The following is a 15256-nucleotide window of genomic DNA, read 5'->3' on the forward strand; positions in this document are numbered from 1 at the left end:
TTGGTCACAAGTTTTATCTAAATGATCTCTAGGACAAGTTTGAACATGGGCCATTCCGGGCCTTAAACTAGGTCACGGGGTCACTTAGTGCGTTTTTTAACATTCAGCATGGTGTCTGCTCTCTGATTCAAGTAGTTTACATCCGATCTTCACCAAACTTGGTAAGAAGTTTTATTGAGATATCTTAAGGCCAAGTTATAACATGGGCCTTTCTGGGTCAAAAACTAGGTCAAGGAGTCATGTAGTGCGTTTTAAAAATTGAGCATGGTGTCCGCTGTTTTTTGTGAAGACGACATGCAAAATATTATGTGTCAATGCGGCATGTGGGGGTATTTGTCACGTCTGTGACAAAGCTGCAGTTTAAGCTCAATTTCATAAAAATTCTCAGGCTTTTTTTAAATGCCCTTGATTAGGTTTCCCGATTGTTGTTGTGCAGTTTGGATTGATCTAAAGAATGCTCCCACAGTGGGGATCAAACCTGTGACCTCTCATTAGCTAGGCAAACACCATACCCAATACGCCATTATGGCCTTGTGAGAAGCTCATACAGATAGCAGTGTTTTTTTTTCGAATTTGGGTCCGGTAGGGGGACATTTAAAAAAGTATATATTTTACCCAAATGGGACCTAAAAATTCCCAATGGAAGGTTTCCCCCCAAAAATATTTTTTTAATAATCTAAACATGTCAAATTATCTCCAAATCTAGCTCTGTAAGTTGAACCATAGAAAATATAATATTCACATCACTTTTATTATCAATTTTAAAGTATTTCTAAGCATAAAATCAACAACAGTAATTTCCCAATTTCAGGCAATAGAATTGAAAATTTCCCAATCCAAAGTGACTCGGCCCCATTCCCCAAATGATGAAAAAAAACACTGGATAGTACCATTTCAGGTTGACGTATGAGCAGGAGCGTCTGTTGAGCCGCATCAAGGAGATCAAGGACAACTTTGATGCTGAGCTGAGACTGCTGAGACATGACAAGTTTAAACTGGACATCATCATGAAGAACGCTGACCTTAGGTCAGTTGGTTACCACAGTATTCTCTTAACCCTCTCCCACTCAGAAGCAAAGTGAAAATGGGTATGTGCAAACAGCATAAAACCAGAACAGTCTGTTCAGGTTTTATGCTGTTTGCTGCTCATCAGTTACTAAGGGTTGGATATGAAGCCTTTAAGAAAGGTCTTAAGTTATATTTAACTTTCTAAGGGACTGCAAATGCGTAAAAATACGTTTCTAAGTGGTAAAGGGTTAAAGCTGAAAGTGTCATCCCAGATTAGCCTGTGAGGACTGCACAGGCCCTTTTGAGATGGCACTTTACGTACATGCATTAAACTCTGTTTAATGGTTCACCCAAATGGTATAATCCTTAAAAAATATGAAAATTAATGCGCAATACTGCAATCACTAGAAAAGGTTTAAACAGTTTTATTTTATGTTTTCCGGTGGTTTATAGAGAAATATCAGTTAATTAAAACTGATAATTTCACTGTTTCAAACAATGAAAATTATCAGTGAAAATTATCGATAATTTTCACTGTTTATGTTAAATGACGTCATTTTTTGACAAAATGACGTTATTTTCCCAACGAAATTCTTTAGTTAATCTCTTTTACAATGTATATAAACTGTGAAAAAAAGAATAAAATAAAAAGAAAATTTGTTGGGTTCGGTGGATTATCGATTTTAATTCACTCGTGATCATATAAAATATATATTTTCACTCGTGAAAATATTATTTTCTATGATCACTCGTGAAAATTGATAATCCACCGAATCCAACAAATATCCTCTATGTAATGCTTTTTGGTGGTAAATTGTCATCATGAAGAACGCTGACCTGAGGTCTGTTTGTTTACTACAGCATTGTCTTGGATAAGACAAATAAAATCCCTCAAAATAACCAAAATTACTGGGAAATATAACTATCAGCAGAAAAGGTTTTAAACAATAGTATTTTGCTTAGTGTTATGGTGGTGAAACAGGTTCTTGTGTATTTCAGACAGGTGATCAAGTTCTTGTGTATTTCAGACAGGTGATCAAGTTCTTGTGTATTTCAGACAGGTGATCACGTTATTGTGTATTTCAGACAGGTGATCAGGTTATTGTGTATTTCAGACAGGTGATCAAGTTCTTGTGTATTTCAGACAGGTGATCACGTTATTGTGTATTTCAGACAGGTGATCAGGTTATTGTGTATTTCAGACAGGTGATCAGGTTCTTGTGTATTTCAGACAGGTGATCAGGTTCTTGTGTATTTCAGACAGGTGATCAAGTTCTTGTGTATTTCAGACAGGTGATCAGGTTCTTGTGTATTTCAGACAAGTGATCAGGTTATTGTGTATTTCAGACAGGTGATCAGGTTATTGTGTATTTCAGACAGGTGATCAGGTTCTTGTGTATTTCAGACAGGTGATCAGGTTCTTGTGTATTTCAGACAGGTGATCAAGTTCTTGTGTATTTCAGACAGGTGATCAAGTTATTGTGTATTTCAGACAGGTGATCAGGTTATTGTGTATTTCAGACAGGTGATCAAGTTATTGTGTATTTCAGACAGGTGATCAGGTTATTGTGTATTTCAGACAGGTGATCAGGTTCTTGTGTATTTCAGACAGGTGATCAAGTTCTTGTGTATTTCAGACAGGTGATCAAGTTATTGTGTATTTCAGACAGGTGATCAAGTCATTGTGTATTTCAGACAGGTGATCAGGTTGTTGTGTATTTCAGACAGGTGACGCTGTTCGAAGAGCTGGTGCTGCTCAAGGAGTACGAGAAGAGAGAGGATGTGCTGGCAGAGAAAGTGACGAACAAACAGCAGGAGAAACTGGACATGCAGGCAAAGGTAGAACCAAGAAACTAGAGTGTCTGTAGAACCTCAACTGCTGTAACACGTTTAATATGTCAGATTGAGGACTTAAAAGCTAGATTTTGGTTTTGTCAGATTGCCCTTTCAACACATTGTGGTTATCCAGTAATTAATGTATCATTTTGAATTTTTATGTCCCCCACTATAGTAGTGGGGAACATATTGTTTTTGCCCTGTCTGTTGGTCTGTTGGTTGGTTGGTCTGTTGGTGGGTTGGTTGGTTGGTTTGCGCCAACTTTAACATTTTGCAATAACTTTTGCTATATTGAATATAGCAACTTAATATTTGGCATGCGTGTGTATCTCATGGAGCTGCACATTTTGAGTGGTGAAAGGTCAAGGTCATCCTTCAAGGTCAGAGGTCAAATATATGAGGCCAAAATCGCTCATTTTATGAATACTTTTGCTATATTGAAGATAGCAACTTGATATTTGGCATGCATGTGAATCTCATGGATCTGCACATTTTGAGTGGTGAAGGTCTAGGTCATCCTTGAAGGTCAGAGGTCAAATATATGTGGCCCAAATGGCTTATTTTATGAATACTTTTGCAATATTGAAGATAGCAACTTGATATTTGGCATGCATGTGTATCTCATGGAGCTGCACATTTTGAGTGGTGAAAGGTCAAGATCATCCTTCAAGGTCAAATATATGGGTCAAAATTGCTCATGTAATGTAACTTCTGCAATATTGAAGCTAGCAATTTTATATTTGACATGCATGTGTATCTTATGGAGCTGCATATTTTGAGTGGTGAAGGGTCACGGTCAAGGTCATCCTTCAAGGTCAAATGTCATATAGGGGGACATTGTGTTTCACAAACACATCTTGTTTATTTATTTATTTTTTTTTTGAGTCAAAGATTCAAAATGAGAGGAAAAGATTCAAAATGAGTCAAAGATGCAAAATGATGGTCAAAAGTTTAAAATGAGAGTCAAAGGTTCAAAATGAGAGCCAAAGATTCAAAATGATTCAAAGATTCAAAATGATGGTCATAAGTTCAAAATGAGAGTCAAATATTTAAAATAAGTCAAAGATTCAAAATGATGGTCATAAGTTCAAAATGAGTGTCAAAGGTTCAAAATGAGAGTCAAAGGTTCAAAATGAGAGTCAACAATTCAAAATGAGAGTCAAAGGTCCAAAATGAGAGGCAAAGGTTCAAAATGAGAGTCAAAGGAAAGCCTTGCAAGTCTTACTGATTTGGAATAGTACTGGTTAATTTCAGTTCCGGAAAAATAAGTAAAAAACCCTGAAATTGGGAAATTTGCGTCGTGAACTCTTTAGATTGGGCGTTATGGGCTCTTTATTTGCTTGATGTCATTGCTCATTTAATTAAGTCCATAGATACTGCAATTTTACTTCCTTTTGGGATTTTTTCGGATGGCAATAGGGATTTTTTTTTGTTTTTTCTCGATTGGGAATATGCCTTCTACCGGAACTTTATAGAGAAGGTAAAAACCCACTACTTTTCTGTTTATCAGATAGTTTATGTATGTCAGCCAGTTGAGGTGACATGTTTATGTATGTCAGACAGTGATTAGCCCCCTCTCTGTATCAGATAGTTGAGGTGACGTCCAAGCTGGAGGTGAAGAAGAAGGAGATAGAGAAGCTGCAGGAGCGGGAGAAGGCCCTGTACGCAGCCTTCCAGGTCTCCCTTGGAGACAACAACAAGTTTGCAGACTACCTTACCAAGGTCTTCAAGAAGAAGATCAAGAGATCCAAGAAAAAGACCACAGAGGGAGATGGTAAGGATGCTGCAATAATATTTTAATGTCATAGATACGTTACCTGCTATCTATTAGCTACACTTTTTCAAGGTGGGTTATCTCATCCAGAAATTAACCAAGGTTAACTGGGAAAAAGCGGTTAAATGTATGTGTGTAAAGTTTTATCCCAGATCAGCATGTGCGCTTTCTGCCCACACTGTTGTTGTTTTTTGTTTAGAGCTCCTTTAAAGGACAAATTCCATAAAAGCAGAAAGTGTCGTAATTAGCCTGTGTGGACTGCACAGGATTATCTGGGGTGACAATGCCAGTTTTCCCAGAAGAATTGAATAGCATCTTTATATTTCAGTTTTGGTTCTCAACTTGGTCAAACTATTGATATGCCCTGCATATAGGACCATTAAAGTATCTAATATTTGTTTATATTATGAATTTAACTTAACTTACCCATTGCCGTACAACCCATGTATTGAATATTTAAGCAGCCATGATTTAATTTGCATGTGAACTTGCTAATTTCAGAATACAGCATACAAACACATAAAGACATAGCCGTATAAAAACAGCTTCTTATAAGGTTTAGTGACTATACCTTTACATCTTCACTGCATGCCTATTTTAATATGCATACATCAGTACATTTTTTGTATGTTATTGTCAGATCACTCACATTTCTGATCTAGTTGCAGCCATCTTGTCGCGTTTGATTGTGGTTAAATTTTAGTTATTTCTGGCAGCGACTCAACTAGGCATGAAGCAGGTTATCTGTAGATATGATGAAATCTCTGTTTAATACTTGTCTAAAGTGGTGTATCCATTTCTCTAAGCGTCCATAGTTTGTTTTACATAAATTTTTGTTCAAAATCCAATATGGCGGTGTATTTTTGCGTGATGTCATTTTGAGCGTTCATGACCATTTTTCTGGTCGATCGACATCACGATGACCAACTTTTTTGGTCACTGACCCACTTTTTGGGTTGATGGCCAATAATTCTGGGGCAGGCGACCAAGAATTCTTGGTTGGGCCATAAAAACTGGTCATGTTTACATTGTGTTCGTCAAATTATACCTTCTTTGAATTTCAACGTTAAAGAATGAAAGGTTAATGAAGTTTTAAACTGAATTGTTTTACTCATTTTAATAATTAAATAAGCATAAAACCACATTAGTAATATTGAAGTATTCCTGACAAGAATACGGAACCACAGACGACGCGCTACAATATCATAAATTTGTGCATGCAACAATAATGTCATTTCACTATTAACATGGGTCTACTTGGGTAGGATTTACAGGAAAAGGAAAAATGTTGTCATTTTGTTTTGTGAAATACTTCTTTGTATAAGATAGCATCCTTATTGCCATGTAAATAGATGACAGTAATGATGATAATTGGACATCTTATGATTATTGTCCACTACCGGTGAAACCGGAGGGGACTTCTGGGTTTCGCTCTGTGTGTAAGTCTGTCACACTTTTTTGGATCCTGCGATAGCTTTAAAAGTTCTTCATATTTTTTCATGAAACTTGAAATATGGACAGATGGCAATATGGAGATTATGCACATCATTTGATTTTGTTCCTACGTCAAGAATTGTAGTAGCTATGGCAACAAATACACTAGAAATATTGCTGAAAATGGTGGATCCTGCGATAACTTTTAAAGTTCTTCATTTTTTTTCATGAAACTTGAAACATGGATAGATGACAATAATTATGCACGTCATTTCATTTTGTTCTTACGTCAAGAATTCTGGTTTCTATGCCAACAAATAGACTAGAAACATTGCTGAAAATGGTGGAGTTCACCGGTAGGGGACCATATTGCATCACAATAGTCCTTTTGTGATATGGACTCCTGTCCCGTTATAAATGACAGCCTTCTTATAGTCATGTAAATAGGTCATTAGTATGACATCCTCGATAGAAGTACTGCCAATAGTCCTTTTGTGATATGGACTTCTGTCCCGTTATAAATGACAGCCTTCTTATAGTCATGTAAATAGGTCATTAGTATGACATCCTCGATAGAAGTACTGCCAATAGTCCTTTTGTGATATGGACTTCTGTCCCGTTATAAATGACAGCCTTCTTATAGTCATGTAAATAGGTCATTAGTATGACATCCTCGATAGAAGTACTGCCAATAGTCCTTTTGTGATATGGACTTCTGTCCCGTTATAAATGACAGCATTCTTATAGTCATGTAAATAGGTCATTAGTATGACATCCTCGATAGAAGTACTGCCAATAGTTCTTTTGTGATATGGACTCCTGTCCCGTTATAAATGACAGCCTTCTTATAGTCATGTAAATAGGTCATTAGTATGACATCCTCGATAGAAGTACTGCCAATAGTCCTTTTGTGATATGGACTCCTGTCCCGTTATAAATGACAGCCTTCTTATAGTCATGTAAATAGGTCATTAGTATGACATCCTCGATAGAAGTACTGCCAATAGTCCTTTTGTGATATGGACTCCTGTCCCGTTATAAATGACAGCATTCTTATAGTCATGTAAATAGGTCATTAGTATGGCATCCTCGATAGAAGTACTGTCAATAGTCCTTTTGTGATATGGACTCCTGTCCCGTTATAAATGACAGCATTCTTATAGTCATGTAAATAGGTCATTAGTATGGCATCCTCGATAGAAGTACTGTCAATAGTCCTTTTGTGATATGGACTCCTGTCCCGTTATAAATGACAGCATTCTTATAGTCATGTAAATTGGTCATTAGTATGACATCCTCGATAGAAGTACTGCCAATAGTCCTTTTGTGATATGGACTCCTGTCCCGTTATAAATGACAGCATTCTTATAGTCATGTAAATAGGTCATTAGTATGACATCCTCGATAGAAGTACTGCCAATAGTCCTTTTGTGATATGGACTCCTGTCCCGTTATAAATGACAGCCTTCTTATAGTCATGTAAATAGGTCATTAGTATGACATCCTCGATAGAAGTACTGCCAATAGTCCTTTTGTGATATGGACTCCTGTCCCGTTATAAATGACAGCATTCTTATAGTCATGTAAATAGGTCATTAGTATGACATCCTCGATAGAAGTACTGCCAATAGTCCTTTTGTGATATGGACTCCTGTCCCGTTATAAATGACAGCCTTCTTATAGTCATGTAAATAGGTCATTAGTATGACATCCTCGATAGAAGTACTGCCAATAGTCCTTTTGTGATATGGACTCCTGTCCCGTTATAAATGACAGCCTTCTTATAGTCATGTAAATAGGTCATTAGTATGACATCCTCGATAGAAGTACTGCCAATAGTCCTTTTGTGATATGGACTCCTGTCCCGTTATAAATGACAGCCTTCTTATAGTCATGTAAATAGGTCATTAGTATGACATCCTCGATAGAAGTACTGCCAATAGTCCTTTTGTGATATGGACTTCTGTCCCGTTATAAATGACAGCCTTCTTATAGTCATGTAAATAGGTCATTAGTATGACATCCTCGATAGAAGTACTGCCAATAGTCCTTTTGTGATATGGACTCCTGTCCCGTTATAAATGACAGCCTTCTTATAGTCATGTAAATAGGTCATTAGTATGACATCCTCGATAGAAGTACTGCCAATAGTCCTTTTGTGATATGGACTCCTGTCCCGTTATAAATGACAGCCTTCTTATAGTCATGTAAATAGGTCATTAGTATGACATCCTCGATAGAAGTACTGCCAATAGTCCTTTTGTGATATGGACTCCTGTCCCGTTATAAATGACAGCCTTCTTATAGTCATGTAAATAGGTCATTAGTATGACATCCTCGATAGAAGTACTGCCAATAGTCCTTTTGTGATATGGACTCCTGTCCCGTTATAAATGACAGCCTTCTTATAGTCATGTAAATAGGTCATTAGTATGACATCCTCGATAGAAGTACTGCCAATAGTCCTTTTGTGATATGGACTTCTGTCCCGTTATAAATGACAGCCTTCTTATAGTCATGTAAATAGGTCATTAGTATGACATCCTCGATAGAAGTACTGCCAATAGTCCTTTTGTGATATGGACTCCTGTCCCGTTATAAATGACAGCATTCTTATAGTCATGTAAATAGGTCATTAGTATGACATCCTCGATAGAAGTACTGCCAATAGTCCTTTTGTGATATGGACTCCTGTCCCGTTATAAATGACAGCATTCTTATAGTCATGTAAATAGGTCATTAGTATGACATCCTCGATAGAAGTACTGCCAATAGTCCTTTTGTGATATGGACTTCTGTCCCGTTATAAATGACAGCCTTCTTATAGTCATGTAAATAGGTCATTAGTATGACATCCTCGATAGAAGTACTGCCAATAGTCCTTTTGTGATATGGACTCCTGTCCCGTTATAAATGACAGCATTCTTATAGTCATGTAAATAGGTCATTAGTATGACATCCTCGATAGAAGTACTGCCAATAGTCCTTTTGTGATATGGACTCCTGTCCCGTTATAAATGACAGCATTCTTATAGTCATGTAAATAGGTCATTAGTATGACATCCTCGATAGAAGTACTGCCAATAGTCCTTTTGTGATATGGACTTCTGTCCCGTTATAAATGACAGCCTTCTTATAGTCATGTAAATAGGTCATTAGTATGACATCCTCGATAGAAGTACTGCTAATAGTCCTTTTGTGATATGGACTCCTGTCCCGTTATAAATGACAGCATTCTTATAGTCATGTAAATAGGTCATTAGTATGACATCCTCGATAGAAGTACTGCCAATAGTCCTTTTGTGATATGGACTCCAGTCCCGTTATAAATGACAGCATTCTTATAGTCATGTAAATAGGTCATTAGTATGACATCCTCGATAGAAGTACTGCCAATAGTCCTTTTGTGATATGGACTTCTGTCCCGTTATAAATGACAGCCTTCTTATAGTCATGTTAATAGGTCATTAGTATGACATCCTCGATAGAAGTACTGCCAATAGTCCTTTTGTGATATGGACTCCTGTCCCGTTATAAATGACAGCATTCTTATAGTCATGTAAATAGGTCATTAGTATGACATCCTCGATAGAAGTACTGCCAATAGTCCTTTTGTGATATGGACTTCTGTCCCGTTATAAATGACAGCCTTCTTATAGTCATGTAAATAGGTCATTAGTATGACATCCTCGATAGAAGTACTGCCAATAGTCCTTTTGTGATATGGACTTCTGTCCCGTTATAAATGACAGCCTTCTTATAGTCATGTAAATAGGTCATTAGTATGACATCCCCGATAGAAGTACTGCCAATAGTCCTTTTGTGATATGGACTCCTGTCCCGTTATAAATGACAGCATTCTTATAGTCATGTAAATAGGTCATTAGTATGACATCCCCGATAGAAGTACTGCCAATAGTCCTTTTGTGATATGGACTCCTGTCCCGTTATAAATGACAGCATTCTTATAGTCATGTAAATAGGTCATTAGTATGGCATCCCCGATAGAAGTACTGCTTATAATCATTATTGTATTATGATCCTCACTCTAAGAAAATGGGGCTTAATGCATGTGCGTAAATTGTCTTCCCAGATAAGCCTGCACATGCCTTTCAGATAATAATGGGGGCAGTGAGGATGATAATGGGAACTCTAATGCTTATTGTGTTATGGACTCCTGTGTTTTTTTAAATGACATGAGGATGTTTCACAGATGATGAGGACAGATATGATGATAGTACTGCTATTTATCCTAACATTTTATGGATCCCAATGATACCTGACACTATGTTCATGTCTCGCAGATGATGAGGAGGACAGTGATGATGACAGTGATGAAGATGAAGACTGGGATGAGGAGGAGGACGAGGATGAATCTGAGAGTGGCGGATATGACCTGGACATCTGTCCACCAGGATGTGATCAGGTCAGTATCTGAGCCTCATTCTCTGAAAATAAGGGCTTAATGCATGTCTGCACAGGCTAATCAAGGAAGACTCTTTAGCCTGAATTTATGTTATAATTAGATTATGTGTAAAGAAAATTTTTCTTAAAATTGAAAATGCCATGGACTGATTAGACCGTGCAGACTGCGCAGGCTAATCTTGGACACAACTTTATACACAAGCATTAAACCCAGTATTCCCAAAACAAGGCTCATTGAAAAGTTAAAAGAAGAAAATGTTCAAGTAAAAGCATTTTGTCATCAGGATTTATTTATAAAATTATGCAATTTAAAATTCTTCATTTTGCATGAAAATAATATTTCCATAGACTGGGTCTGGGTTTTTATAAAGCCCTATAATTATATACATGTCAAACTTCAAATACTGTGAAAGCAAGCTTGGTTCAAATTACTTACATATGAGCGCCGTCTTAAAATTTCCAATTTCAATTTAAAAGAAATCTAACTAAATATCCTTCGATTAATTGCTGTTACGCCCCGTCTGTCATAACGCCAGTCATTATGGCAGCTTGTTTGTTAGTCCCCTACCAGTTTCACCGGAGGGGACTTATGGTTTGCGCACTGTCTGTCTGTTCGGCTGTCACACTTTTCTGGATCCTGCGATAACTTTAAAAGTTCTTAATATTTTTTCATGTTACTTGGAACACGGATAGATGGCAATATGGACATTATGCACGTCATTTCATTTTGTTCCTACGTCTAAAATTATGGTTGTTATGGCAACAAATAGAAATACTGCTGAAAATGGTGGTTTTCTGGATCCTGCGATAAGTATAAAAGGTTTTAATATTTTTTCATGAAACTTGGAACACGCATAGATGGCAATGTGGACATTATGCACGTCATTTCATTTTGTTCCTATGTCAAAAATTCTGGTTGCTATGGCAACAAATAGACTACAAATACTGCTGAAAATGGTGGTTTTCTGGATCCTGCGATAACTTAAAAGTTCTTAATATTTTTTCATAAAACTTGGAACATGGATAGATGGCAATATGGACATTATGCGCATCATTTCATTTTGTTCCTACGTCAAAAATTCTGGTTGCTATGGCAACAAATAAAAAAATATTCTGACAATGGTGGAATTTCTGACAATGGTGGAGCCGGTAGGGGACTTTTTACCCCCCACCATAGGCGGAGGGATATTGTTTTGGCATTGTCTGTCCATCCGTCCTTCTGTCCGTCAGTCCAGCACTTTTGTGTCCGGAGCCATATCTTGGAAGTTCTTTGGCAGATTTCATTGAAACTTGGTATGAGTATATATATGGATACGAGGATGATGCACACCAAATGGCATTGTACACCATCGAATAATAATAGAGTTATGGCCCTTTGTATTTTGATAAAATGCTTTTTTTGTGTGTCCGGAGCCATATCTTGTGTCCAGAAGTATAATGGCTGGGGATATCAATATAACAAATTTGCTTGTATTGCTTGGCAATAGTCTTGTTGCAATTAAGAAATGCACGGGGTGGTCCCCTATTTAACAGCTAGACATTCACAGCTCACTTGTACGTAGACTGGAGATAGGATTATTGTGTTAGCACTTTATTAATGTGAACATTGAACAAGAGGAACATTTTATAAACTATGAACTCCTGTACTAGGATGGTTGAAGTGTATACTGACAATCTGACTTGTGGTAAAATCCTTACATGTTTGCATTCATGAATTCCCACAGAAGCAAGAGTGCGAAAATTGGGCCCTCATGAACATTATTAATTCTACAGTATGCATTTCAATTTAAGGATAAGTGTTTTACAAATTAAATAAAAATAAATCCTTAAAACTAGAGCATCCAGTTTAAAATTAAAGAATTAAGTGCATTCTAGCAACTGTAGAAAGCCATGTCTTGAAGCAAAAAACTTACATATGAGCCTCGCTCTGCGCAGTCTGCACAGGCTTAATAGGGGCAACACTTTCTGCTTTCATTGTGCAGTCTGCACAGGCTTATCAGGGGCAACACTTTCTGCTTTCATTGTGCAGTCTGCACAGGCTAATCAGGGGCAACACTTTCTGCTTTCATTGTGCAGTCTGCACAGGCTTATCAGGGGCAACACTTTCTGCTTTCATTGCGCAGTCTGCACAGGCTTATCAGGGGCAACACTTTCTGCTTTCATTGCGCAGTCTGCACAGGCTTATCAGGGGCAACACTTTCTGCTTTCATTGCGCAGCCTGCACAGGCTAATCAGGGGCAACACTTTCTGCTTTCATTGCGCAGTCTGCACAGGCTTATCAGGGGCAACACTTTCTGCTTGCATTGCACAGGCTAATCAGGGGCAATACTTTCTGCTTTCATTGCGCAGTCTGCACAGGCTAATCAGGGGCAACACTTTCTGCTTTAATTGTGCAGTCTGCACAGGCTAATCAGGGGCAACACTTTCTGCTTTCATTGCACAGTCTGCACAGGCTTATCAGGGGCAACACTTTCTGCTTTCATTGCACAGTCTGCACAGGCTTATCAGGGGCAACACTTTCTGCTTTCATTGCGCAGTCTGCACAGGCTAATCAGGGGCAACACTTTCTGCTTTCATTGCGCAGTCTGCACAGGCTTATCAGGGGCAACACTTTCTGCTTTCATTGCGCAGTCTGCACAGGCTAATCAGGGGCAACACTTTCTGCTTTCATTGCGCAGTCTGCACAGGCTAATCAGGGGCAACACTTTCTGCTTTCATTGCGCAGTCTGCACAGGCTAATCAGGGGCAACACTTTCTGCTTTCATTGCGCAGTCTGCACAGGCTAATCAGGGGCAACACTTTCTGCTTTCATTGCGCAGTCTGCAGAGGCTAATCAGGGGCAACACGTTCTGCTTTCATTGCGCAGTCTGCACAGGCTTATCAGGGGCAACACTTTCTGCTTTCATTGCGCAGTCTGCACAGGCTTATCAGGGGTAACACTTTCTGCTATCATTGCGCAGTCTGCACAGGCTAATCAGGGGCAACACTTTCTGCTTTCATTGCGCAGTCTGCACAGGCTAATCAGGGGCAACACTTTCTGCTATCATTGCGCAGTCTGCACAGGCTAATCAGGGGCAACACTTTCTGCTATCATTGTGCAGTCTGCACAGGCTAATCAGGGGCAACACTTTCTGCTTTCATTGCGCAGTCTGCACAGGCTAATCAGGGGCAACACTTTCTGCTATCATTGCGCAGTCTGCATAGGCTAATCAGGGGCAACACTTTCTGCTATTATTGCGCAGTCTGCATAGGCTAATCAGGGGCAACACTTTCTGCTATCATTGCGCAGTCTGCACAGGCTAATCAGGGGCAACACTTTCTGCTATCATTGCACAGTCTGCATAGGCTAATCAGGGGCAACACTTTCTGCTTTCATTGCGCAGTCTGCACAGGCTTATCAGGGGCAACACTTTCTGCTTTCATTGCGCAGTCTGCACAGGCTAATCAGGGGCAACACTTTCTGCTTTCATTGCGCAGTCTGCACAGGCTAATCAGGGGCAACACTTTCTGCTTTCATTGCATAGTCTGCACAGGCTTATCAGGGGCAACACTTTCTGCTTTCATTGTGCAGCCTGCACAGGCTAATCAGGGGCAACACTTTCTGCTTTCATTGCACAGTCTGCACAGGCTAATCAGGGGCTACACTTTCTGCTTTTATTGTGCAGTCTGCACAGGCTAATCAAGGGCAACACTTTCTGCTTTCATTGTGCAGTCTGCAGAGGCTAATCAGGGGCAACACGTTCTGCTTTCATTGCGCATTCTGCACAGGCTTATCAGGGGCAACACTTTCTGCTTTCATTGTGCAGTCTGCACAGGCTTATCAGGGGCAACACTTTCTGCTTTCATTGCGCAGTCTGCACAGGCTTATCAGGGGCAACACTTTCTGCTTTCATTGCGCAGTCTGCACAGGCTTATCAGGGGCAACACTTTCTGCTTTCATTGCGCAGTCTGCACAGGCTTATCAGGGGAAACACTTTCTGCTTTCATTGCGCAGTCTGCACAGGCTAATCAGGGGCAACACTTTCTGCTTTCATTCTATTTTTCAGTTTAAGGAACTCTCTTATTAGTAAAAATCTAGTTTAGGCAGAAATTGTTGTTCCTTATAAGCTTGTGTGGACTGCACAGGCTCATCTGGGACGACACTTAACGCATATATGCATTCAGGCCCTTTTTCACAATGCACAGCTCAGATGCAACTAGTACATGCAAGGAACTGTAGAAAGCCATGTCTTAAAGCAAAAACTGATACATCTATCTCACATTTCAGAACCTCTATGAAGCCACATGCCAGCAGCGTGAGAAGCGCCTGGACATTGAGGAGGCCCTCGTGGAGGAGAAGAAAACCAACGACGCGCTAAAGAAGGAACTCGAGGGCTACGGCAAGAAGTCCAAGGTCATCGACAGCGGACTTAAGACCGCACAACAAGACCTCGAGGCATTCCAGGTACACTGTATACCCTGATGCAATTGATTTCTTTATACTTTGATTATTGAAGTTTCATATACGCTGACGTGAATGTTTTTTCACACTTTTATTTTTAGAGTTTCATTTGTAGAAATATGTTTGATAATTCCTCACGATGAGAACAAAGTTAACTAATGGCAATTTCAGTAGAGACAAAATTTCAAATGAACAAACAAACATAGCAATAATTACCTATCTTTTCCACCTAGCAATAAACTGTAAATACCCTTTATTTTTCATGATTGCCTTCCCCTTACAAACATTACAATAATAACTTCCCTTTTCCCCAATACAATCATCTGTTGGTACCTTTT

At 38.9% G+C, this 15256-nt stretch overlaps 1 protein-coding gene across 4 annotated transcripts in view; it reads left to right on the forward strand.

Annotated features, from left to right (window-relative positions):
* The window catches only part of LOC127860057 (cilia- and flagella-associated protein 44-like), a 67570-nt gene that overhangs the window by 43389 nt on the left and 8925 nt on the right, over window positions 1–15256 (forward strand). For all 4 annotated transcript variants that reach the window (XM_052397805.1, XM_052397808.1, XM_052397806.1 and 1 more), the window contains 5 exons: window positions 899–1027; window positions 2733–2847; window positions 4432–4618; window positions 10357–10478; window positions 14745–14921. In XM_052397805.1, the coding sequence (XP_052253765.1) occupies window positions 899–1027; window positions 2733–2847; window positions 4432–4618; window positions 10357–10478; window positions 14745–14921 (730 nt within the window). The remainder of the gene's footprint in view (window positions 1–898; window positions 1028–2732; window positions 2848–4431; window positions 4619–10356; window positions 10479–14744; window positions 14922–15256) is intronic.

Source organism: Dreissena polymorpha, chromosome 15, assembly GCF_020536995.1.
Source record: "Dreissena polymorpha isolate Duluth1 chromosome 15, UMN_Dpol_1.0, whole genome shotgun sequence".
Lineage (NCBI taxonomy): Eukaryota > Metazoa > Mollusca > Bivalvia > Myida > Dreissenidae > Dreissena > Dreissena polymorpha.